At 32.5% G+C, this 26,463-nt stretch overlaps 1 protein-coding gene across 4 annotated transcripts in view; it reads right to left on the bottom strand.

The window, feature by feature from the left end:
- LOC105199766 overlaps positions 1–26,463 on the bottom strand; it is a 116,877-nt gene that overhangs the window by 83,654 nt on the left and 6,760 nt on the right. For all 4 annotated transcript variants that reach the window (XR_003269380.2, XR_005575758.1, XM_026140284.2 and 1 more), the window contains exon 2: positions 19,898–21,932. Coding sequence is in view for 2 of the 4 variants with exons in the window: in XM_026140284.2 (XP_025996069.2) it covers positions 19,898–21,853 (1,956 nt within the window). In the remaining 2 variants the exon portion in view is untranslated. The remainder of the gene's footprint in view (positions 1–19,897; positions 21,933–26,463) is intronic.

Here is a 26,463-nt window from a genome sequence, read left to right as displayed (position 1 = left end):
ATCCTAGTTTAACAGTAAAACCATTATCTGAAACAAGATGGGAGAGTAGAATAGATGCCATTAAAGTATTGAGATATAATTTGGAAAATATCTATGATGCATTATATAAGTTGTATATCGATTCTACAAGAGATAATGGTACAAGAAATGTTGCAAATACATTGTTAATGAAAATAAGCTTATATAAGTTCATATGTTCCATAGTAATTTGGTATAATGTTTTAACAAAAATTAATGTTGTAAGTAAAATGATGCAAAAGAAGGATGTGGCTTTACCTAATATCGTAAATATGTTAAAAAATGTTGACACTTATTTTAAAGAATGTAGGTCTGAAAATGGGTTTAAAATGATGTTACAGGAAGCTAAAAAAATAGCCGAGAAAATAGATAGCGAAACAACATTTCCCACTATTGCTAATGTTCGACCTCGAAAGAAAAAGAGAATGTTTGATTATGAAAGTAAAGATGAAAATATTGAATCACCGAAAAAGCATTGTAAAGCAAATTTTTATTTTAATTTACTAGACATAACAATATCTAAGATACAAGAAAGATTTGAACAATTAAATTCTCTTAATGACACTTTTAACTTTTTAAACGATATTAATTCCTTCTTAAAATTAGAGAAAAACAAAATTAAAATATTGTATAGACTTACACAATAAATTATCTGTTTCTAACGTAGAATCTGATATAAACGCTATTGATTTATATGAAGAAATTGAAAATTTGTCAGTTTATGTTGCATCTGATATGAACGCATTAGATATTTTACAATACTTATTATCAAATAATTTAATAAATATTTTTCCGAATTTATCCATTTCTTTGAGAATTTTATTAACAATGCCTGTTACTGTAGCTACCGGAGAAAGATCGTTCTCAAAATTAAAAATTAATTAAGAATTATTTACGTTCTACAATGAAACAAGAACGTCGTACAAATTTATCTATTATAAGTATAGAGCGAGAAATTTCAAGAAATTTAGATATAACAGACATTGTTAATAAATTTTCAATTAAAAAGTCAAGGAAAGTGCAATTTAATTAAAATAGAATAAATAGAATCTATAAAATATATATATATATAATGTTAATATATATTATATAATGAATAAGTTTTATTCTGTTAGTATAATATATTTAGATTTTCTATTTGTTTTATAAAATTATTTTTAAAGTTTGTTCAAATTTTATTTTGTCACGTTTGTTCGATGCAATAAATTATAATAACCTAAATACGCTGTTTTTATTGTTCTCTAGAAATAACTACATATTATTTTTTTAAATTGAAATATAAAAGAATATAAAAAGATATAAGTAGAGGCGGCAAATTTAGTGTGGCACCCCGGCGCTAAGTACCCTAGGAACGCCCCTGCTGCCACCCGGGGTGTAGAGATATCTCTGCTTCTAGAGAGATCTCGGGATAGCTGCCATCGGCCCGGAGGATATACCAAGCACAGGATTTCCCTACTAAGGAAATCTCCGCGGAATCCACCTGCCGCAATTTCACGCTAGGAACCAGCCAATTCCGTGAAATACGTCGTCGAGCTGTCCCGACCCGCGCTCACCGCGATCCGCGTTACGAACCTCGCATCGGCGAGATAAACACGCCGCAATAACAAAAGGAAAGCGTGCAATAAAGACGAAGATACGACACCGCTCACACGCATAGACCAAGCGTGTTGTACATAATCAAAACTGTAAATACCGCAAATAGATATATTCTCTAGAACAGTGCTCGAAATTAGTGGCACATTTCGAGCCGATATCCGAGGCGACGCCTACTGTCTCCCCTCGAGCCCCTCACTCCGCTCGCGGGCCTACAGCCGAGCTGCCGGCCGCGCGTCAAATGTTGTGGCTCAGGAGCGTAGAGCGTCCCTTGTAAAAGAAATAGCCTAGGGCCTAGACTATTTCTTTTACAAGGGACGCTCTACGCTCCTGAGCCACAACATTTGACGCGCGGCCGGCAGCTCGGCTGTAGGCCCGCGAGCGGAGTGAGGGGCTCGAGGGGAGACAGTAGGCGTCGCCTCGGAAATCGGCTCGAAATGTGCCACTAATTCCGAGCACTGCTCTAGAATTGTAAGCCTTTCTCATCGTTACAGTAAAATCACTTTATTGCACCTTATTTCAGAATCAATCATTCTGCGCCCTAATTTCGAGCCCTGGCAATACCACGAGAGATCCGTGCTCGGATAACATAGGATGGTACAAAACGTAAAGGCAATGTAAAAATATTAAGTTATAGAATAAATAAAGTATAAGTATAGGTATAAGCACAGGTATAAGTGTAGGTATAGTCTAATATAGGTAGCATAGTAGAGTTAAGAAATAGATAGATAAGTGGTTTTAATTGTGTTGTAAATCAAGTCCACTTCTCGGCTAAATTGTATGCTAAAGTAAGAATAAGCTAACTAACAGTACAATTCTATTATAAAGTGTCTACTAAGTTAATGCAAAACTAAACAAGAAGGTAATGTGCGCAATTTCGTAAGAAGTATAACTAAAAATGTCCAAACAGCACAACTAGACTTTATCTCCGATAAACACATTCAACTACATTAATCATTAAATTGTTAGCTAAACCTGTCAGTTGGTAATAATCTTCATTGGTTAATGCAAAAGAATCATCAAAATTAAGACCTTCCTTTTTATTGTTTTTCGTAAATAGTATAATAAATGAGAATTCCATTTTTTCTCTACTACAAAATTTTTAGATTTTTCTTTTATGATATAAATAATACTACACTACAACTTTTATTACTGTCAAAGTGTTTATAACAACGAGTATCAACAAGGATAAAAATGTCAATGTAAATCCGCGTTTCATACGACATTCTTCTGTGATTATTCGATTTCTGAAATAATGCACTTCTTAGATATTTTAAAAGTTTTAATTATTACTACATATTTTACAGTATCCAGTCAATTGGTCGAAAACAATTAATCGAAAACAATTGATCAAAAACAATTTGTCAAAAATCAATTCATCGAACGGATAATTGATCAAAAGACAATTCGTCGAAAGAAAATTAATCAAAGGAAATTGGTCAAAAAGACGATTGGTCGAAAAGACGATTGGTCGAAAAAACAAAAAGTCAAAATACAAATTAATCAAAGAATATTGGAAAAACTTATATTTCTGTAAACCTACTAATTAAAATTATAAAGGCTTCGCCCCTCCCCCTGCACCCCCTTTCCTTCTTTTTCTAACCCAACCCAATTCAATTTTAATTACAATTTGGCCATAATTTCAAATCTAATATCACAACGTGGTCAATTGGATATCCTTGATCAAATTACAACTAAAATAGGGTTAAATTGGGTTAAAAACTAAACTAATTGTAACTAAAATAGAGTTGGGTTGGGTTAAAAAAAATACGGGAAGGAGATGCAGGAGGAGGAGTGGAAACCCTCCCCCGCCAACGTGTTCTCCGTACCACATAGATGTCTCAATTTATCATGTAACTTTCAAAACAAAATTTTTCAACAAAATAAAGGAGTTTGCGTAAATAATGTACAGAATCTTTTTCGTAGAGTTTTTTAAGTTCTTCATTTTTTGTCCAAAACTTTTGTTTTTAAAATTAATAGTTTCAAAGATACACAGTAAAAAGTTGAGTTTTTCAGAGTATTTTTTGTAATTTTGCGATATTTCCAGTTTCAATCGCCATTTTTAAATGTCATATTTGTATTCAGGAGGCAAAAATAGGAATTAAATATTTTTATTCATTTTTGCAAGGAGACCGCTTTTCCAAAGGTTTACCAAATTTTGTTTAAACTCATCACTTACTTGTTTTTTTTTAATTTTTATTTCTTTTTATTAGCAAAATCTTTCAAATTAAAATAATTCTTATGCCTAGCTCAATTTAGCAAAAGCAATTCAACAAAAAGATGGTCAATAACGAGCGACGCACCACTGTTACTTGTCTATAATTGATAATTTATTTAAAAACAATCGGACGTTTCGGTTTGACTTAACCCTTATCAGTCAAAATTATTAAACAAAACCTTTACATTATTTAAATAGTTGAAACTTTGAACTATTCTTAAATTACATTTACATTATTTTAACAATTAATTAAATATCGAACGTAACAAGTCACATCACAAGTTCGACACAATTAATGTACAAAAAATCAAGAATAAAGTCAAGTAAATAGAAGTCCTCCATGTCAGTAATCCCCAAATAAATTCGTCTAAGTGTTTCATCGTTTTGGCGAGAAAAAATGTAGTTAGCCGGTTAAACTTTTATCAAACAAAGCATGTAAACAAAGTAAGAAATCTCTTCGCGCAGTTTGACACATCTTCCTTCAATGTACTGTAGTAAAGCCGTTCGTAGCAAAACTTAGGCATTATCGAGAAAATAACAATTAAATATTTCCAGTATCTATAAGACTGTTACAGAAAAACGATTCTCGAGTAAGTGACGTAGCGTAGGGCATTAGGACGTCGACTGGTACGTTTGGGATCCCAGATTCAATCCCCATAAATGAGATTTTCTTTTAATATTATATTTCTTAATTATTATATATAATTTTTATTATATATAACAGTACTTGCAACGATCTGCACATTTTGGGTATATTCCTGAAGCGAGGCCCACTGCTCCCCTCCCCCCCGTTCACCGCTCACTGCTCGCCCACTATCGAGCGCTTGCCGCGTGTTCGCGAGCTCGACCTTCGAGCGGCAAGCGGTAGTGGGAGGAGCAGTGGGCGTCGCTTCAAAAATCGACCCAAAATGTGCAGATCGTTGCAAGCAGATATATAACAATCGTTTTTAATTATTTAATATAACATGTGACAATATTTTTAAAAAAGCAAGACATTTAAAAATGCTTTAATATTAATTAAATTAAAATTTCTTATGAGCAGAAAAAATATATAACACAAGAATAAAAGAGCTAAAAAATAAAAACAAAAAACATATTCACAATAAAAATTTATAATGATTGTTTTACAATTAGTATTTTTACAGCTTTTAGAGTAATACTTAATAAATTAAAAGTAATTAAAACACAATGGTTCATTGCACCATGCATATATAATCATTGACATTTCATGTGCACATTCTTTACATTGCATTTGATTAAGTAAATTTGGAAAGCAAAGTTATAAACGTTAAGTCATTAACGTTTTTAAAAAGATTTTAATTGTTATTTAAGATGCAAACCAAGCATATTTTAACATGTCATAAAAGATTGGTGCAGTTAATTCATTGTGAACTAAAGAATGTATCTTAATAATATGCAGGCTAACATAAGGTACAGACTAAAAAAAAAGTTAACAAAACCATTTTACTCGGAGACCGTTATAAGTACAACAATTTATAGAAACGTTTATTTTGACGTTCTTAAAACAGTTATTGTAAATTTTTATTGCAAATATATTTTTTGTGTTCATGGAAAATTTTAATTTAATTAACAATAAAAAAGCAGTTTTAACCCTTAAACACACCGATCTCGTAAAATATAGTACATAAACACATTTTTGGATCTGGGAGACTTCTTCAACTTTGAGAAGTTATAACTTTGGTTCCAATTAATATTTTTCAACAATCTTTTTTTACATAAAAGTTCAGACTCTCAGAAATGTGACTGCATAATCGACATTACCAAAAAATAATTTATTGTTAAGTTATAAAAGAAAAATCATTAAGCAAAAATTAAAAATACACTTTTCCTTTAAAAAATCATATCTTTGCAACAAAAAACTTTTAAGAACTTTCAAATATAATGTTTTAAAGCTAAAAAGTCATACTTTCAAAAAAAAAATTATGGTATTGTCATTCCTTTTAAAAAGTATAATTATATTACAAGGAGAATATGAGGGTGTCTAAAAATCCATTTTTTTTAATCATATTATATCTTTGCAACAAAAAAACTTTTAAAGACTTTACAATACGACATTTTAAAGCTACAAAGTCATACTTTCAAAAAAAAAAAGTATGTCACTTTTTATTAAAAAATATACTTACGTAACAAAGCAAATAAGAGGTATTTTTGATAAACTCAATATGTCTAAAATTGAAAATTGATGTGTTTCATATTATACTTCGGACCCTACGCAGAAAACCGCTTTTTCACGATACTATAATATTTTAACTTTAAACAGAATAACATACGCAAACAGACCTGTTTAAACGTGTTTTGTCAATTTTTTTTACATAAGATTACGCACAAAAAAGTGCGTAATCTTATGTAAAAAAAATTGACAAAACACGTTTCACTCACAGTATATAGGCTGCATTGATCCTAACAAAACTTTGTTGTCGTACTGTTCGAATTCTAGTTGACCAAAATAGTTGACCAACCATATCAATTAGATAAGAAAGAGAAGATTTCAAACTTTTTTTACGTCCTAGTCCAAATCTCCTATCTCATTCTGTCTTCACACAGCAAGCAATCAAAACTTCATATAAAGACCTACGATCTACTTCATATACTTATATGAAGTTTAAGAATAAATTCCTACATTTTTGAAAAATAACATTTTATATTAAATAATTAAAAACGGTTTAAAAATTATATATAACAATTAAAAACTATAACAAAAAAAAATCTCATTCATGGAGATCACTCCTGGGATCCCAAGCGTACTAGTCGATGTCCTAATGCCCTACGCTACATCGCTATTCGAGAATCGTTTTTTCTGTAACGATACTATATATGCTGGAAATATTTAATCGTCATTTTCTCAAGAAAGCCTAAGTTTCGCAACAAACGGCTTTACTACAGTAAAAATGTGAGTGAATACTATATACCCATAAAATTTTATTAAAATCAGCGAGATTATTGTCGTCTTCCTTTGTTAGTTAATTTTTAATAATTTAATTTTTATCTTAAACTAGTTATTTTTGAAGCACAAATTTTAATTTATTGACTTTGATCTAAGTTAAAAATTTATCTATGTAAAAGAAAAGTTATAAAAAAATATGCTCCCACATAAAAAACAATATTTTTTTGTTATTTAACTTAACAAAATTGTTATATAACTTAATAAAATATTAAATTAGATTTTCCATATTATAATTGAATAATCTAACTTTAAAAATTTACAATGCATGTAACGTGCATATACCTGTTAACTTAAAGAAAAAAATACACAAAATAAAATGCAATCACTGTCAGGTGATTTTAAACTCGTAAATATATATGTTGGATCACTCTCAATAACAACTAAGATCCATTGATTGTTCGTTTGTTTCTTTAAAAGAGCGTAAATTTTACTACAACTTTTCTATAGCCTCAATAACCTTTAAAAAGATCGTTTAAAAACCGCAAAACACATCAAATCGTGATTGGTCAAGTACAGGCAACAGGGAACAGAAATCCAACGCGTCTAAAATTTTATTCCTATTGCCTGTTCCTATTGCTTGTGCTTTTCATTGTGCACTGATATACGATTTTTCATAGATTAAAATTTGGGACTTGGTTAGGTGCGGCGAATGTGTATGGACGCAAGCGACACGTGCGTGAGCATGAAAAGCGTATAATATGTGTTAGAATAAAACGTAGGAGGCATAAGTAAGTAAAGGACAAGAGAGCGAGCCGAGAAGATAGGGCAAGTGGAGACAGGCGTAAAGGTGAAGGAAAAATAGAGATTTAGAGCAAATTTTGGAAAGGCGTGGAAAGCAAGATTATTTCAAGAAACACAAGAAGCGCGAGCGGTGCAGAAGGTGGAGTAGGTACAGGAAAAATAAAGAAAAATAGTAAATAGAGAAAGTTAGTAGGGGAAAAAGATGGAAGGAAAAAAGTGTCTTTTAGGTTGTCGAGCAAAAAAGATGGGTAGAATAAAAGTGAAAGAGAAAGGAGAGAAATCATGAAACAAATAGATAAGAATTTAAAGTTAATAAAAGAAGCAAGAAAGGAGATAAGGGAGTACGTGAAGGAGTTCAAAGTAAAAGAAAACATGTGGAAAGAAAGGTTAGAGAAAATAGAAGACAAGTTGAAAATCTTAGAGAGGGACGGCGGGAGGACGGGAGGAGTCGTGTGAAATAGGAGATAATAGAAGCGTGCTCAGTGATATGAGTAGATTATCAGTATATAGTAAAACTAGCTCAAGGTTAAGCAATAATGAAGTAAATAAAATAAAAAGATGGGTAACAAAAAAAGATAAGAAAAAGAGACGGTGCAACATAGTAATAAAAGGGATAGAGATAACAAATTACGGATTAAAAACGGAGCTGCGGGAAACATAAGAAATGTTGAGGGGAAAAAAGGAAACAGGGAAAGAACTTATACAGCAAGGAAAGGGAAAGTTATTTTAATAGAAACGGGTAGAAAGTAAAAGCAATAGAAATATGAAAAGGAGGAGAAGAATTAAAATTGGAACTAGTGACGAGAAAAAGAGATTTACAAAGGCAAGAGGAAGAGAGTAAAATATCAGAGTTAAGGTATAATAGGAAATACAAAGAGATAGGAGAAATGTGCGCGGAAACCAATCCTAAGTATTTGAGTATGGAGTTTAAACAAGGCAAGGGGAAAGGAAAAAATTAAAGCATTAATAAATCTGAGTTGTAGAAATATAAAAGAAGTAAATAAATTCTAGTTACGGGAAAAGAAAAGGAGATGTGTGTTCTGCGAAGAAGACTAGGATAACTTAAAGCACTATGTAGGGAATTGTCAGGAACTAAATGAGGATTGGTCAAAATTAGGTAAGAGTATAGAAAAACTATGAGACAATAAATTAGATAGGGATAAAAAAAAATTTTAGGAAGTGTATGGAATAAAAAAAAGCAATAAAAAAGAGAAAAGAGGAATGCGCAAATTAGTATGTAAGACGTGTAACTATGATTGTAACCTGTGATTGTAAAAGAAATAAGTTTTGATGTATTTTAGTAGTAATAAATAGAATAAAGCTGTATATAGGTAGGGTATAAAGATAGCGGTCGTAAGAAAAGAAGAAACAAACCAAAGTAAAGTTAAGAGCAGGGGTAGATTTAAAAAAGTAAGCGTGCGAAATATGGATGGATGCGTGAGTTAAAGATAAATGTAAACCAAGTCCCTTCTTGGCGTGTATAATGCTATAGTAATAAATATCTTATTTTATCATAGGTTGAAATTTGTTGCCTGTGTTATTTCCTATTCCTATTGCCTGTGCTTTTCATTGTTCATTTAGCTCAAAATTGGCTTATGTACAATATACAAGGTAATTCAAAACGATTTATATGTCCCTGTAAAGACTTGAGTAAATTCTGAGACAATTTTTTTTATACAAAAATTTTATCCGACGCTTACTTTTTGAATTATAAGAGGATAAAATTAGCGAATCACAGGCCGTGTAGACATGGTAGACAAAAGCGGCGCAACTCACTGTCCGACGCGGGCGCTTATATGGGGGACCTTTACAATCAACTGTCTGACAATAAGAATTATTCTATCGCATAAAAACATAAAACACATACACACGCACGCACACACGCACGCACCTCGCTTCCCCTCTCCCCCCCCCTCTCTCTCTCTCTCTCTCGCGAGAAGACGTGTCAAAAGTCGCTCCGTAAATGTAATAACTTTTGAGTGGTTTAAAGTAAGAAAAGACATAAAATAAGTTGTTTGACTTGCGCCGCCATAGACTGGGGATAGCTGTGAGAGTTATCTAACCGGGATATGGCGATCTGTGAATGTGAGCAGTGAATTTATTGTTCGGGACATCGAAGTCTCACAAGACAGTAGACATTATACGTGGACACAATAGTGCTGAGGTGTGTAAGTGGATCACAGGTGACGGATCGCTTATGCTAATATTAACGGTTTCGGCCGGTAATTATTATAGAGGAATATGCAGAATACCAATGCTCGGCATGTAGAAAGATAATAAAGAGCAAAGTTGTTAAATATAAAACTTGCCTAAAGCTTTTTTACCATCCAGGATGTGTAAATAAGCATAGAATTCTCGATAGAAACCAAGAGTACATGCCGCGTAAAGGCCCATTTGAGAAATTTTTGATTAATATTGAGAAAGTACCGACACCGACAGAGAGATAGGACATCATCGACAGAATCTATAGAAGAGCGGTCACAACAATGAACAGTGGAAGTAAAGAGTCAGAGATTGATTTAAAAATAAATTAGATTATAAGAACTGTAAAAGAAATAAAAGATGAGACGGTGCGTAAAACTGAAATTAAAATAATGATTAAAGAAGTAGTTCAAGAAGAATTAGGAAATGTGAAGCAAGAACTAGAAAACTTGAAGAAAAAGATACAAGGAACAGCATATGGATCAAAGGAAGGACCACAGAGAAGCTACAGTGAAGCGGTTAAAGAAAAAAAGAAAGAAAACCTTATAATAGTTAAACCAAAGTTGCAACAAGAGAGTAAAAACACGAAAAAAGTAATTAAAGAGAAAGTATATATAAAAAATATGGCAATGGGAGTAACAAAATTAAAGAAAGGAAGCAAAGGAGGAGTAATTATGGGTTGTGAAACTGGAGAAAAAGTAAAAAAATTGAAAAAGACAGTGCAAGCTAAGATGGGAGAAAATTATAAAGTGCTGTCTCAATCAAAACCAAAAGTAAAAATTGTTAACATAAATTTAGAAGAGATAAACTTAGATGATAATAAACTTATAAATACAATTAAAAAGCAGAATAAAATAAATACAGTAAATATGCGAATTGTGAAGAGAATGGTTAAAGAAAAGAGTAACAATCAAAGAAGAAGAAATGAAGAAGGATCAATAATAATGGAAGTAGATAAAGAGACGCACAAGCTGATATTGAAGAAATATAGGATGGAAATATAGGATGGACTAAATATAGGATGGAAGAAATGCCCTGTATTTAATCACGCCAGTGTCAAAAGATATTTTAAATGCTGGGGGAACTTCCACCACATTGCTAAAAATTGTACGAGAGAAGAAACATGCTGCAAATGCGCAGAGAATCATAGCTCGCGTGTTTACACAGCGACGGAGAGCAAATGTGTAAATTGTATGTTCAAAAATAGAACATACAATCTAAAAATAAATGACGAACATGAAGCCATCAGTCGTAAATGTCCAACTTTTAAGAGGGCGTTACAGAAAGAGAAAAAGAGAGCAGGTTGGGAGGATACAAAATACCAACTACCAAAGAAAGAAGAAATAATTATGTATACAAATGCGCAGAGCACTTACCAGCGCACATAGACGAACTCCACCATCAGATTATAAAAAAAATAAATCTTGTGATGATAGCGATGTCGGAGACCAGGCTGATCAGTAAGATAGAAGACAGTAAAGTAAATGTGCCGGGTTACACTGTAGTTAGATGTGATGGCAAAAATAGGAACACAGAGAAAGTTATATAAGACAATATTAGATATAAAATAGTATTAATAAAAAAATAAGAATCAAATTGCTGGTGTGCTGCAATAGAAATAAAAGAAAAACTTTATAAAGGAGTGATAATGGTAATATATCACTAACCAAGCGCATCGCACGGAGATTTCATGAGATTTTTTGAAGATATAGTAGAGGAGTTAATAATAAAGAAAGAATGCATGGTAATAAAAGATTTTAATATAGACCTTATGACGGACTCGTTTTATGCAAAAAAAATTACAAGAGACAATGTTAACTTTGAGCATGAAACAGTATGTGAACGAACCGACGAGAGTTACGAAAGACAGTCAGACAATTATAGATCTAATTTTCTCTAATAATAATAAAATAGTACAAGTAATTCATGAACCTAAGATTACGGACCATGCGTGGCTAAAAGTAGAGTTAAGTGTAAGTAAAAATGAAAGTAAATACAGAGAATTTAGCGCTAGAAATTACAAAGAGTTTGATGAAGATGAATTTGTTATTTTAGTAAAAAACAAATTACAGGAAAGTCAGGGATGGCAATGTAAATGTATGGGTGTGAGTGAGCGAAAAAATTTGTTTACAGTATAGTAGATGCGTTAGATGTAATGGCACCGAAAAAAAAATTTAGAATTCCAAAAGTATGGGAGGGAAAAAATGGTTCTCAGATGAGATAAGAGAGGCTGCGGATAGAAGGGATAAGGCATATAGGAAAGCATTGTAATACCGAACAAAATTGGTCACAGTATAAAATTGAAAGAAATGGAGTAGTAAAATTAATCAGGGAAAAAAAGAAAGAATATTACGAAAGTATGATAGATCTTAATAAAGAAAATCCTACGACTATGTGGAAAACCTTGAAAGAAGTAATTAGAGGCGAGCCAGTAAGTATAGAGGAAATAGGAAATATAGATTTTGAGATCTTAGGCAATACCAAAGAGTGCAATATAGCCGACAAATTTAATTTATATTATATACAAAGTATTAATAGTGTAGTAAACTCTATAAAGATAGATAGATCCGGCAGTGATATAATTGAATTTTGGATAAATATAAATAAAAAAACTATTTATACTATCGAGAACAAAAGAATTATGGAAAGTTTTGACGTTGTTACACTAGAGCAGCTAGAAGAAATAGTTACGGGATTACCAAAAAAGAAAGGTACGGAAGAGGGAATAACTAGTGATATATTGAAGATAGCTTTTCCCGTAATAAAAGAAGAATTTGCGATTTTAATAAATAGTTCTTTAAGAAAAGGTCACTGTCCAGAAAGTTGGAGAACCTCTACTATAATACCGATCCCAAAAATAGATAAAGCCAAAAAAGCGAGCAAATACAGACCTATTAATATGTTATATATGAAAAATATATGAAAAAGTGCTAGAATTAGTAGTAAAAGAACAACTTGAAACATATTTGGAAACAAACGGTATTATAACAGAGCATCAGGCAAGATTTAGAAAATATTATTCGTGTGAAACAGCGATTCAATATGTCATAGACAAATAGAAATTAATAGTGAGCGAGGGAAAAATAGTAGGAGTTATCTTCATGGATCTTAAGAGAGCGTTTGAAACAATAAAGAAAGATTATTAGAAAAAATGTATCAATACGGAATTAGAGGAATAACCTTAGAGTGGTTCAAATCATACTTAAATAATAGGAAACAACAAGTGCGATTTAATCAGATATGGTCTAAATTATTGCCTACAGAATATGGAGTGCCACAAGTATTCAGTATTAGGACCTTTGCTATTTATATTATATATAAATGATATAATTAAAGTCTGTCCAGAAAGGTGCAATATAAAAATGTTTGCAGATGACACACTTCTATATGTAAGTGGAGAAAGTAGTGCGGATGTAGAGGTAAAAATAAATGTGGCTTTTAATGTAATCAAATAATAGATGAATATAAATAAGTTAAAAATGAATGCAAATAAAACAAAATATATGATAGTTAGAAATATTAGAAAAGAATTAAGAGGTAATACTGTCGTGAAGTGTCTGGATGGAATTGAAATAGAACGGGTATCAACCATAAAATATTTAGGTATAATACTAGACAATAGACTTAGATTTCAGCACTGCAATTATATACTTAAGAAAATAGGAAAAAAACTAGCTTTTTAAATAGAATAAGTAACTTCGTATCAGCATATACTAGATATATTGTGTACAAGTCCATCATAGCACCTTATTTCGAGTACTGTGCCATTCTATTAGTTGAGATGAGTAAAACGCAATTAAATAAACTTCAGATAGCTCAAAACCGTGTCATGAGAGTAATTTTACAGTGTAATAGATATACCAAAATTAAACACATGCTACACGCCTTACAGTTCATGTCTGTAAGGCAACGGTTATGTTATAACGTTAATGTATTTATCTTTAAAATATTAAATGGCATAGCTTCGGAGGCGTTGAACAATAAAATAGAGATAGTGGGAGAAGAATGCAATAGACAAACGAAGCAGACAGGAAACTTAGCAATAACTTTCTGTAAAACTAAAAGTGCTCAGAAAAGCCTTTTTTATAAAGGTATAAAAATGTATAATTCGTTACCCACTATGATTAAGCAATATAGAGAATTAGTAGCGTTTAAGAGATTGTTAAAAGAATATACCCTATGATCAGAAAGTACCGGGAATTTTTAAATAAAACAAAATAGAGTTAAATTTCAGGCAAATTTATTTTATCTCCTTCAAAATATGATCCATCTGAAGCAACACACATGTGCCAACGCTTGACCCAGTCCTCCATGCATCCCTGGTAGGCCGACGAAGGGATGGCCTTTAGTTCCCTCGTCGCATTCTCTTTGATCTCCTCGATCGACTGAAATCTCTTTCCACGAAGTGGCAACTTCAACTTGGGGAACAAAAAAAAGTCGCACGGAGCCATATCAGGTGAATACGGTGCTTGCTTGATGGTATTTACTTGATGTTTGGTCAAATAATTCAGTACAATTAGGGCTCGGTGCGATGGTGAGTTATCATCATGCAAAATCCAAGAATTGTCGGCCCACATTTCCGGCCGTTTGCGACGTACAGCATCTCTCAAACGCTTCAAAACGGATAAATAATATTCTTTGTTGACTGTCTGGCCCGGTGGAAGATACTCATAGTGCACAACGCCTTGGCAATCGAAGTAAACAGTTAACATCACCTTCACTTTTGAGCGGCTTTGACGCGGTTTTTTCGGTTTCGACTCGTCTTCGAAGCGCCACTCGGACGATTGTTGCTTTGTTTCCATGTCAAATTCATAGACCCATGTCTCGTCGCCCGTAATTATCCGTTTCATGAAAGTTGGATCACTTTGGGCTTCAGAAATCATCTCTTCAGCAACTGTCTTTCGGTGGTGTTTTTGCAAGAAATTCAGATCCTTCGGAACGAGCCTGGCTGCCACGCATCTCATACCCAAAACATCAACCACAATATGCTGTGCCGTTCCATATGCAATGCCAAGTTCACTAGACATCTCTTAAGCTGGTATGACGATTTTCAAGCACCATTTCTTTCACTTTCGTCACGTTTTCATCGGTGTTCGACGTCGATGGACGTCCGGAACGAGGGAAATCTTCCACCACTGTACGACCACTTTTAAAGTCTTTATACCACTCGTATGCTCTTGTTTTTGATAGAGCAGATTCGCAAAATGCTTTTTGCAACATTTTCAGTGCATCGGCACACGAAATTTCGTTCGCAACACAAAATTTCAAACAAACTCTTTGTTCAACAAAATTATTCATGGTAAAATGCGGCAAAATGAAAAAAGTTGACTGATGTAAACAAACGCCAGGCAGACACTAATGATCGGATGGCACTAAAACCTGACAGATGTGCGTCTTAAGGTCGTACCAACATAAGAAAAAAAAATAAACCGGTTCCCGCATGCGCGGTACTTTTAAATAAAAAATTCCCGGTACTTTCTGATCATAGGGTATATCAGTTAATGTTAATATATAGTTAATGTATGTATAATAATTGTGTACAAGAAATAGCTGTAAAAACTAAATAAAGTTCAATCAATCAATCAATCTCTTCCTCCCCCCTCCCTCTGTCACTTACCTTGTACAGATTTAACGTTTTTACTGTTAACTTGGATGAATTTCACGATCATAGATAAGTAGCATAAAGACCTCTCACGTTCCTGTGTGACGAATTAACGTCAAGAAGTACACTAAGTTGCAACAGTAAAAACGTCGAATCTATACAAGTTAAGTGACAAACAGAAAAAAAGACAGAAAAAAAGAGAAAGAAGTGTGTTTGTGTGTGTTTTATGTTGTTATGCCTTTATGCGATAGAATAGTATTCATTGTCAGTTGATCGCAAGAGTGCCCCGTGTAAGCGTCCGTATCAAACGATGAGTTGCGCTGCCTCTGTCTATCATGTCTACACGGCCCGTGATTCGCTAATTTTATCTTTTTATAATTCAAAAAGTGCCGGACAAAATTTTCATATAGAAAAAATCGTCTCAGAATTTACCGAAAAACACGTCTTTACAGGAACACATGGATCGTTCTGAATCACCCTGTATAATCGTGATAATGTTAAAAAAAAAACTAATGTACAAATGCATCATCTTGTCTATAACGTTCAACGTCTTATCCATAAGCGTCTTATTTATTTAATAAAAATAAATGTTATAACATAAAAAAATAAAAATTTTATTAATCCGTTATTATACGTTTTTAACCAAAGTTGTGATTTTATAAAGAAAATAAAAATATTTATTATAATTATGTCATTCGTTATAAACAACAAAAAATTACATATTGGGATTTTAACTATGGCCGCCTCAATAAAGATATTCCACGTCTATTTTCATACTACTCTCAAATATAAGTGTGTAATATAAACATAAATGTGGAATATCCTTATTGAGGCGATCATAGTTAAAATCCCAATAGGCAGTCAAAACATATTTCTTAATATATTATCCACTTTTATGGACAGATTAAAATCATACTATGGATACTAGAGATTATTTATTATTGTGTAATAAATTAAGCATTGGTTCATCATTTATTATTAACTTAGAAAAATTAATCATTTGTCATCTTAATCTCTTACTTCGTCATATTACTCCCTTTTCTCCTGCCAAACTTTAATTGCAATCGTTTCAAAAAATAAGACTCATTTGTAGTGTAATCTTTTTATACTTTTATACACTTGATCCTCCTTTCACATAAAGATTCAAAAAAGACGTCTACAAAACTTCAAAAGAATATTATTGTATAAAGATACAATATTAAATTAAAATCTTGCATATTATTATTAAAAAAATGTCTGGTTAATGAATAAAAATCTATGCACGTTACGTTTATATTAAATAAAAAAATATTTCCTCCGATAAAATTAAATAATAAAGACTACCGTAAATTAAAACAGCGAAATATTTAGAAATGCATTTAAATCATAGAATAACGTGGAAAACACAAATGGAATAAAAAGAAGCAACTAGGACATAAAATGATCATCATGCTATTGTGGACATATGAAATACAGTTATAAAACATCAGTTTCAAATCCCAATATTGAAATTTTGGAAAGATTTGAATCCAAAACCTTGAGAATATTAGTGAAAACACCTTAGTTCGTTATAAATAACATTATCCAATCAAATATCTTATCATCAAAACCGTTAAAAAAATAATAACTAAAGACTCTTCAAATTATGCTACTAACAAGGGCACCACACATAACCCGGGTCACCGATTTTGATAAAACTTTACAGTTATGTAGTATTAGTATAGAAATACTAAATGCTAAACGGAGACGATGCACTACTCAACCGTTGACGTGAAATCGTTGTTTGAATTTCACCATATAGCTTTAATACCGTAACATTGAAGGAGTTTGGCAAGTAGCAGCGTGGTGTGGCGGACAGCGCGAGCGCCTATAGTTTTGCAGGTCGCGGCCGTCGCGGGTTCGAGTCCACAATTTTTTTTTTTTTTTTTTTACCCAGTACTCTTATTGTTACAATATACATATATATATATATATATATATATAATAAAATATATAATAAATAATACACAGATATAGATATAATAATACGCAAAAAATCTTCTCTGCATTCGAACTTTTGTTAGTTTACTTTATATACATTTAAATATATATATATATATATATATATATATATATATACACACACATAGATTTATATGGATGGCGAGATATTTATATGATATATTTGATTGTGAGAGTTAATATGCATATTTATTTATGTGTAAGTACAAAAACAATTACAAATGAATTTATTCGTCGTCTTGCTCTGTAATTTTGCACACTTTTGGGTCATAATAATTACAAAAACAAGTAATAAAATTCACAGCTAGTTTTAAGAATGTCTTTTATGTCTTTTATGTCTTTTATGCATTATTGAAAAAAAAATGTGCTTGCGAAAAAATTGGATTTATAAAATGTTCGTGGTGTAAATCAGTTTTATGTTTTACTTGTTTTTATGATTATTATCACCCGAAAGTGTGCAAAATTACAGAGCAAGACGACGAATAAATTCATTTGTAATTGTTTTTGTACTTACACATAAATAAATATGCATATTAACTCTCACAATCAAATATATCATATAAATATCTCGCCATCCATATAAATCTATGTGTATATATATATATATATATATATATATATAATATATATATATATATATAAATGTATATAAAGTAAACTAACAAAAGTTCGAATGCAGAGAAGATTTTTTGCGTATTATTATATCTATATCTGTGTATTATTTATTATATATTTTATTATATATATATATGTATATTGTAACAATAAGAGTACTGGGTAAAAAAAAAAAAAAAAAAAATTGTGGACTCGAACCCGCGACGGCCGCGACCTGCAAAACTATAGGCGCTCGCGCTGTCCGCCACACCACGCTGCTACTTGCCAAACTCCTTCAATGTTACGGTATTAAAGCTATATGATGAAATTCAAACAACGATTTCACGTCAACGGTTGAGTAGTGCATCGTCTCCGTTTAGCATTTAGTATTTCTATACTAATACTACATAACTGTAAAGTTTCATCAAAATCGGTGACCCGGGTTATGTGTGGTGCCCTTGTAAGTTGGATTCTCATCAATTAGCGAACAAGCTTCTGACTAAAAATGCGGACAAACATAAACTTAAGTGATGTAAACTATTAAATGCTATCAATAAGATTTAAAGAAACTAGTCGAAGTAAACCAGTTATTAGATAGTAATCTCGTAATTCGGTTCTTAAGTCAATTTTTAGTAACATTGTCAATCGATAGAATATATTTAAATATATTTGTAACTTTTTTATTTTTGCAATCTACTCTTTATTTATAAAGTTATAGCAATTTTAAAACACAGTCGGGCGTCTGATCGTTTGAACGCTCCGAAATTGCCCGAGATTATCCGAACTCGAAAATGACGTCACGATGTTGCCGAAAGCATAGTATGTATGCACATAGTACAGCTGTATGCTCAATTTTTATTTAATTTGAACTGCTGTACTGTTATTACAACATATAAACATGAGTTATCGATGGTGTTTTGTGTTCTTGTGCAAAAATATTACGAAAAGTGCACCCGCTAAAGTATTTGTGACAGTACTACGTAAAGAAGTAATAAGGTAGTTGTGGTTTCGATTGGCTCGACGTCCGCATGAATCAACAAAATCGAATTATTTTTGTTATGATAATCATTTTGTTGTAAATATTAAATATCAAACCATTATTTCCATTAGTATCTATATTTCTAAAGTTTTGAGGCTAGGTTATGAGAATAGTATCTAAGAATGATATGTTGTACAAATAATTCTTTAGTTAATATTTTCTAACTAAAAGAAAACATAAAAAATTATATTCGTTTCTCTTCAATGGGTGGGCCCATAAAAATGAAATCTGGAGTATGCCACATATTTTTTTCTGTCAACTCGATAGAGAACAAACTGCAAATTATTCCTTTCATCTTACTGACAATGAGATACGAAAGAGGTTACTAATATTTTGGCTGCAGGATACTCTTCGTTTGATGTTAGAAATAAATGAACTTATTTTGCATTCCCTAACTTCGGCAGCGTTGAATTTGTCATTTTCCTTAATAAACTCACAAACCATAAATACGTCTGTTCTAAACAAATTTGTTAAATCAGCTTTAATAAAATCTGATTCTAAAATATTTGCCATATTGAAACTTTTTATTTATAATTTGATAATAATAATTGTGCGAAACTATCACACAACAGAAAGCTCGAAACGCGCGGAAAAGGAACAACATCCTGACGTCACACCAATAGCGATGCGTTTTCACCCATTTGAATTTCTATGAATATTTGAACTTTATTATAAAAAAAATATAAACAAATTAACTGATTTTATTTTAATAAATCGTTATCATAGTACTTATATTTTGATAAAACAATTAAATTTTACAATTCAAAAATTTATTTACGAACCCAATTTAGTGGTCATAAACAATTTTTTGAAAAATTGTAAAAATTAAAAATATATTCTAATAAAAACCCACATAATGTACAATTTACTTAATGTCAAATTACTTGGCAAATTGTAAATTTTGTTAGGAGTTAATAAAAAAAATACATTACTGTAAGAGCATACCTCTGTATCAGTAGAATCAAGGATGAAAGAATTCACAGTATTTCGAGCGTTATCACCTCCTTCCTGATCATTCACATTTCCATACGTCTGTGTCTTCAGATAGTGATTAGCGGCATCGGTAGGCACATGACTATAATATCGTGAATGTGGCGGCTTCATAAATATCGCAGAAGTATCAAAGGGATCGGAATACGCGGAATGCATGTTATCAGGAAAATTGACATATGTTCTGCTTTCCTTATCTTGCCAAGAGACTGTCTCGTCATCAATAAGTTCATCCAAAATATTAACCACGCGCTTACAAGCGACCTTCTGATCGTGCACAATCGCAGATTCCTCGGCACATAAATCGATCAAGGTATCCTCCTGACTAGTAGAGGCCGATGACGCATGTAAGACCCTGATAGGACTCGACCTGGCATCGTTGTGTAATTTTGTATAATTGAATTGTTTTCTGGTACGCGGAGTGCCACAAGGAAATTTTTTTTTCGTTTGATTATCAACTGCAGCTGCTACCAACACATCAGGAGGATCCATTGGGTTTCTTAAATATACATCGTCGATGTAAACGGGGCTGCCCCAGCTCTTGCCAAAGGGCGCTCCATGTCCCGTATGAATAAAAGAGTTCTCCAATGGTTTGCTGATATCCTCTGGCTGCTTTCGACGCATCGGATCGACCAGACAACGCGGAAAATGTCCTATTTGAAAAGTTCGCTGATTCTGACCCTTCCACCAATAGTTCTCGGATCGTCCGTCAATGATCACAATCTGATCTCCGGGTTCAATCGACATCTTGCCAGTCTCTTCAAAAGCGGTCAAAGCTTTCATTACGGATGGCACCATGCCGGTCAACGATTCCTTCAACGATGCAAAAGTTGGTCTCTCTGAGGGTTCTCTCGCCCAGCAATGAAGCATTAACTTGTACATGTACGGCGGCATTGCTTCTGGTTCGTAAAGTCGCTCACCTTCACGATCAATTTTACGCAAGATCTCAGAGCCATTCAAGCCTAACCAAGGCTCCTCGCCAAAAGTCAGCATCTCCCACAGCGTCACACCGAACATCCAGACGTCCGACGCATGACTAAAGTGACGAGCCTTGAGGGATTCGGGTGCACACCAGGGAAAAGGTACTTTTTTATGTTCCGTCATGACATAGCAATCTTCCTGTTGAGGAAGCGCTCTCATTAAACCAAAGTCGCCAATTTTGATCTTGTCAATAGTACTTAACAAGACATTTCTGCATGCTAAATCGCGATGAAGAAAGCGCTTTGCTTCTAAATACGCCATACCTGTGGCAACCTGCAGTGCGTAATTACAGAGCGTGAGAATTGAGATTCTGCCGCATTGCTGTCGCAGGTAGTCAAGTAGTGCGCCTAAGGGCGCAAGTTCGGTCACCATCATCATCGGCTGCGATAGCACCACGCCGTACAACCTAATGAGATTATGATGATCCAAAGTATGCATTGCCTGAACTTCTGAGACAAAGTCCTCTATTACATTTGGCTGAGTAAGAGCATCCGCTTTGAGAACCTTTACAGCGACGGGTAGAGTTCGTCCCGAGGGAGAAGTCCACTCTCCTCTTCTTACCACACCAAAACTTCCGTCGCCCAATTTAACAGATAGTGTCACATCTTTGTCTTGTATGAGACATGTTAGCACTGAGGAAGCTTCAATGGGCTGTGAGAATCGCTTGTTATTTTTACCGCTACCACCAGGTTTAATTTTAGTAATTAAATTCTTTTTCCACTGAGCATTTCGTTTCTTCTTCACCGCATCCTGTAGACGTCTGACGCCAGGCTTGCCCAGACCAATCTTCTCTAAATCCTCCGCTTGAACGTAATCAAAGTGATGCAGACGAGTGATCTGCAGATCGTCTCGAATTCTCGTGAAGAACTGGGAAAGCTGCACATCGTGAAGTAATTCTTGAAGCCACTCTGTGCCTTCTTCGTCCGCCATAGTTGTTATATTTTCTTTGTTTTTCAATAAAATATTTGATACTCAGAGATGTGTGGATATCTTCAACATATATGGAATCCTGAAATATAATTTAAATTTGCATTGATATTATTGTATATTTGATCAATGTAAGAATCCTATTTATATTTTCTTGATTTTATAATCCATTCGTTATATATGTTTGCACTGTTCATACAATACAATCATAATTTTGATTAGGACAATCAAAAAATTTTGAACTATAAACAAAATTATTATAAAAACTAATTTCCAAAATGATTCACATCAAAGCTCAAAAAAATAGCATTAATTTGAATAGTGATACTTGATGGATTTTATTTTGACTTATTAGACAGAATCAAAAACAATAACTTTCGTGATATACGATGAGAAACGTTGTTATGATCAGCACAGATATGACCTTGTGAAAAATCGTGAGTGGAATCTCGGAGTTTTGTCGATCACAATCTGTCAATAAGTTTGTTTGTTTACTCTTTCTTCGAAATGAGCGTCAATTTGTTGAAGAAAAATTCGCAAAATTAATTAATAGACTAGTATGTAGCTTGTCTTTAATTATAATAAGATGTAAACAATAGTAATGTAAATTAAAGAAAAATTATATAAATTTTGACAGATATGATTACACAATAAATAGGTAAATGCAATACACAAAAATCTTCATCACAAATAATAAAAACAAGTACGCAGTAATGACAAAAAAAAACAATAGTTGCGACAGTTTTATAAAATGTTAACTCAATGTGAAATTTAGACCTTTGTACAAATTTGAATTTTGACTCAGCAGTTAGACTATGTACTTATTTTGTTAACGTTAAGATATCTATTATAGGCTGATAAAAACTTATAATGAAACAGAAACTAGTTCCGCATTGCTTATTTTTATGTAATAAAAAAATATAATTTAGAACAACTTTATTTGTAGCTCGTTATTAGCTCGTTTTTTTATTATTAGAGTTTATGAACATACAAGCAACACAATAAATGTTAGTAGTTACTAAAAAAAAAATAAAAAAAGTGAAAATTAATCGTAAGTTTAATTTCTAATTATGTATTTATTTGTTTTTAATTTTACATTAATATCGCGTTAAGTTATTAATTTATATTTGAGAAATAATATCATCAAATTGCAATCTTTAACGCATAGACAGCTATTTTCTTCGTGATTTCATAATCTTTTTAAATATGCCTGGTTTAAAAATGGATACATCGAGGAACGGCCACCACATTTCAAAATTCCAGTAGACTTTTGTTTCTTTGGAAAGGATATTCAAGAAATACCACTCTGCTCCATATGTGGTGCACCTGGTATATGATGTTCCTGGTGCAAGACATATTTTTGTATGCAATATTTTTTTAAGAATATCATAACGACAAACATTTTGTCATATAATAATCACGTTAGTATCAATAGCAAGATTTACAATTAATTATAAAATAATCAATATGATAAATACATTCATTACTGTTTATAATAAAAATGTGCTTATACATTACAGAAAATATACGGTACAGTAAGTCATCTTAATATCATGAAAATATCAAAATTTGTGCAGATTTTTTAAAATAAAAAAATTTTATTGTTTTGTAGCATAACATATTTCGTCATATAAAAGTTGGATAAATTTTTATGTATTATAATAATAATATATCTTTCAAGAGAGTAAGGCTTTAAACATAAAGAATGGAATAGAGTGGATTAGGCCTACGCAAAAAACCACTATAAAAAAACGCGTCATGCTAATCTACCTCATGACAAGTGGTATGGGAAAATGATAACACTTTATCATTCTCTTAATAAGGTACTTGAGCCAAATAAGGCCCAATACTAAATAAGACCTACTTTTAAATTTACCATTTAAAAATGCGCTTTAGGTTTAAAATATGTGCTTAAAAGATGTGTCATAGGAAGTAGATAAAGAAGGATTAGGAAATTAATACCAGTAACAACATGTTTATTCAGTGTAACAAAAGCTTGCAACAAAGTAGAGAAATCAGCCATTTTTATAAAAATTTGTTGTAAATTTAATATTATAACGTTATCTCTAACTTTCAAACTGTAAAAAAAACAAATATATATGTATATATATATATATATATTTGTTTTTTATTTATAATTATATATATATATATATATATATACACGAGGTGTGATCAAAAAGTAAGGTGACTTTTTGAATTTCGCGCGCTCTGTACACTCTAATTTCAAAAAAAAATTTTTTTTTGTGTTGGTACACTCGTCACGATCATATGTTCACAGTTTTGACTATATAGCATGTGTTGTTTTTATGTGAGAAGCATAAAGCCTGATCTACAATATGCTTTTTGCTTCCTATTTCTTGCTTTTTGCCTCTTGCTTTCTTGTCTCTTCGCGCACTGTTTTACCGACAATCGTGTTTTTTGTCACGTGTTTCTTGTCTTTTCTGAAGTTCATCAAATTTTATCTCGGACAACAAAGCAAAAAAACATGTTGGTTAGGTTAAATACGACCACGGTATCGTGGCGATTCAAACATAGTCTGATAAAAAATATGTCTGATAAAGAAAATGAAGCTGAGATACAAGTAAATGAAGCTTTTGGCGAATTGTTTGCCAATTTTGTGCAAAAAAATCCTTGCCCTTTTGTGCATGACGATGTCTCTCGGCTTCGTGTGACAAAGATACAAAAAGCAAGGAAACAAAAAGCAGAAAGCACAAGACAAAAAGCAAAAAGGACAAGACAAAACGCAAAGAGCACATTGTAGATCAGGCTTAAAGGTTAGACTCGTGTTTGCGTGCTCGGCGATTTTTTGCTGTTGAAAATAATGAAGCAGAGTTTGTATTAATTTTGGTGTAAAAAAATGGTATTAAGTGTTCAAAAACTCTTGAAATGTTGACAGTGGCGTACGGTGAGTCAACTTTGAGCAAAAAAAATGTTTATAAATGGTATAAGTTATTCCAAGAGGGCCGAGAAAATGTTAACGATGAACCTCGCTCTGGACGCCCCAGCACGTCAAAAACCGACGAAAATGTTCAGGAAATGAAAGAAATTGTGTTGAAAAATCGTCGAATCACGATTAGAGAAATAGCTGATGATCTTAACATATCGTTTGGCTCATGCCAATCAATTTTAACGGATGTTTTAGGTATGACACGTGTGTCAGCGAAATTCGTTCCAAAACTGCTTAATTTTGATCAGAAGCAGCGTCGCATGCACATCGCCCAAGACATGTTGAACGACGTCAATGATGATCCTGATCTGCTCAAAAGGGTTATAACTAGTGACGAAACATGGGTATATGGTTATTACGAAGATTTGTGACGATTGAGAAGATTAAGGCTGCATCGCTGGAGGAGCTCAAGGCAATACCCAAAAGTGCATTTCAGAAATATTTTGACGACTAAAAAAAGCGCTGGCACAAATGCATTGTATCAAAGGGGGATTATTTTGAAGGGGATAACATAATTTTGGATGAATAAATGAATATTTTTTTATAAAAATGAAAAGTCACCTTACTTTTTGATCACACCTCGTATAACAAGATTTGATTTTGGTGGTTATCGTAACGCACTGAAAATAATTTATTTATCCGGGAAACGCGCGGTTCGGGCACTAAAAAAGTCCACTGCCCGATCGTTAAAGAATTTGTTGCTCTCATGATTATGGTATCAAAACCATTCTCAGATATTATAACATCAAAATAGACCACAACTCAAATTGCTAATGGCGCTAAGTTAAAAATATTTTATTCAATAAACGCAAACGCCAAGTTCTAAAATCCGTTACGCGATCAATGAATTTGTTGCTCGTATGAAATCGATACTAACTACGTTCTAGGAAACATTACAAAAATAAACAAAAATCGAAATTTATTATTAACTACAATATAACAAAATTGGTTACGTCGGTATAAAGAAATTAAGTAACGACGTGCGCGTTCTCCGGAATAAATAATTAATTTTAAAATCTCACGATTAGTAACAAAGTCCTATTTTGGTATAACTTAATAATACGATGACTGAAGAAGACTTTAGTAATATAATTATGCAAGCAACAAATTCTTTAATGCCCAAACAGCGCGTTCTCCGGATAAACAAATTATTTCCAGTGCATTATAATTAGCAACAAAATCGAATCTCGTTATATCTTGATGGTACGATAAATAATTTTAATACTATAATCATGCGAGCAACAAATTCTTTGTCGATCGGACAATAAACTTTAGAGCGTAAGCCGCACATTTCCTGGATAAAAAGTTATTTTTGTGTTACGGTTAGCAACAAAATCGAATCTTGTTATATTTTCATGGTACGATGTTTGAGAATGATTTTAATATTATAATCATGCAAACAACAAATTCTTTGACAATGAGACAACAAACTTTAGAGCGCGTTTCCCGAATAAACAAATTATTTCCATTGCGTTAGCAACAAAATCGAATCTCATATATATTTTAATGGTACGATGTCGAAGGAAGATTTTAATACCATAATCAGACGAGCAACAAATTCTTTGACAATCGAATTTGACGAGAGCCTCAAAGCACGACTCCTCGTTTCATCAAAAACTAGTTATTAGTAACATTACTACTAAGAACAAATTAACAACAAAAG

This window comes from Solenopsis invicta, chromosome 10 (genome assembly GCF_016802725.1).
Source record: "Solenopsis invicta isolate M01_SB chromosome 10, UNIL_Sinv_3.0, whole genome shotgun sequence".
NCBI classification, from domain to species: Eukaryota; Metazoa; Arthropoda; class Insecta; order Hymenoptera; family Formicidae; genus Solenopsis; species Solenopsis invicta.
The sequence above is the reverse complement of the archived record's forward strand: the minus strand, read 5'-3'. Positions and strand labels throughout refer to the sequence as shown.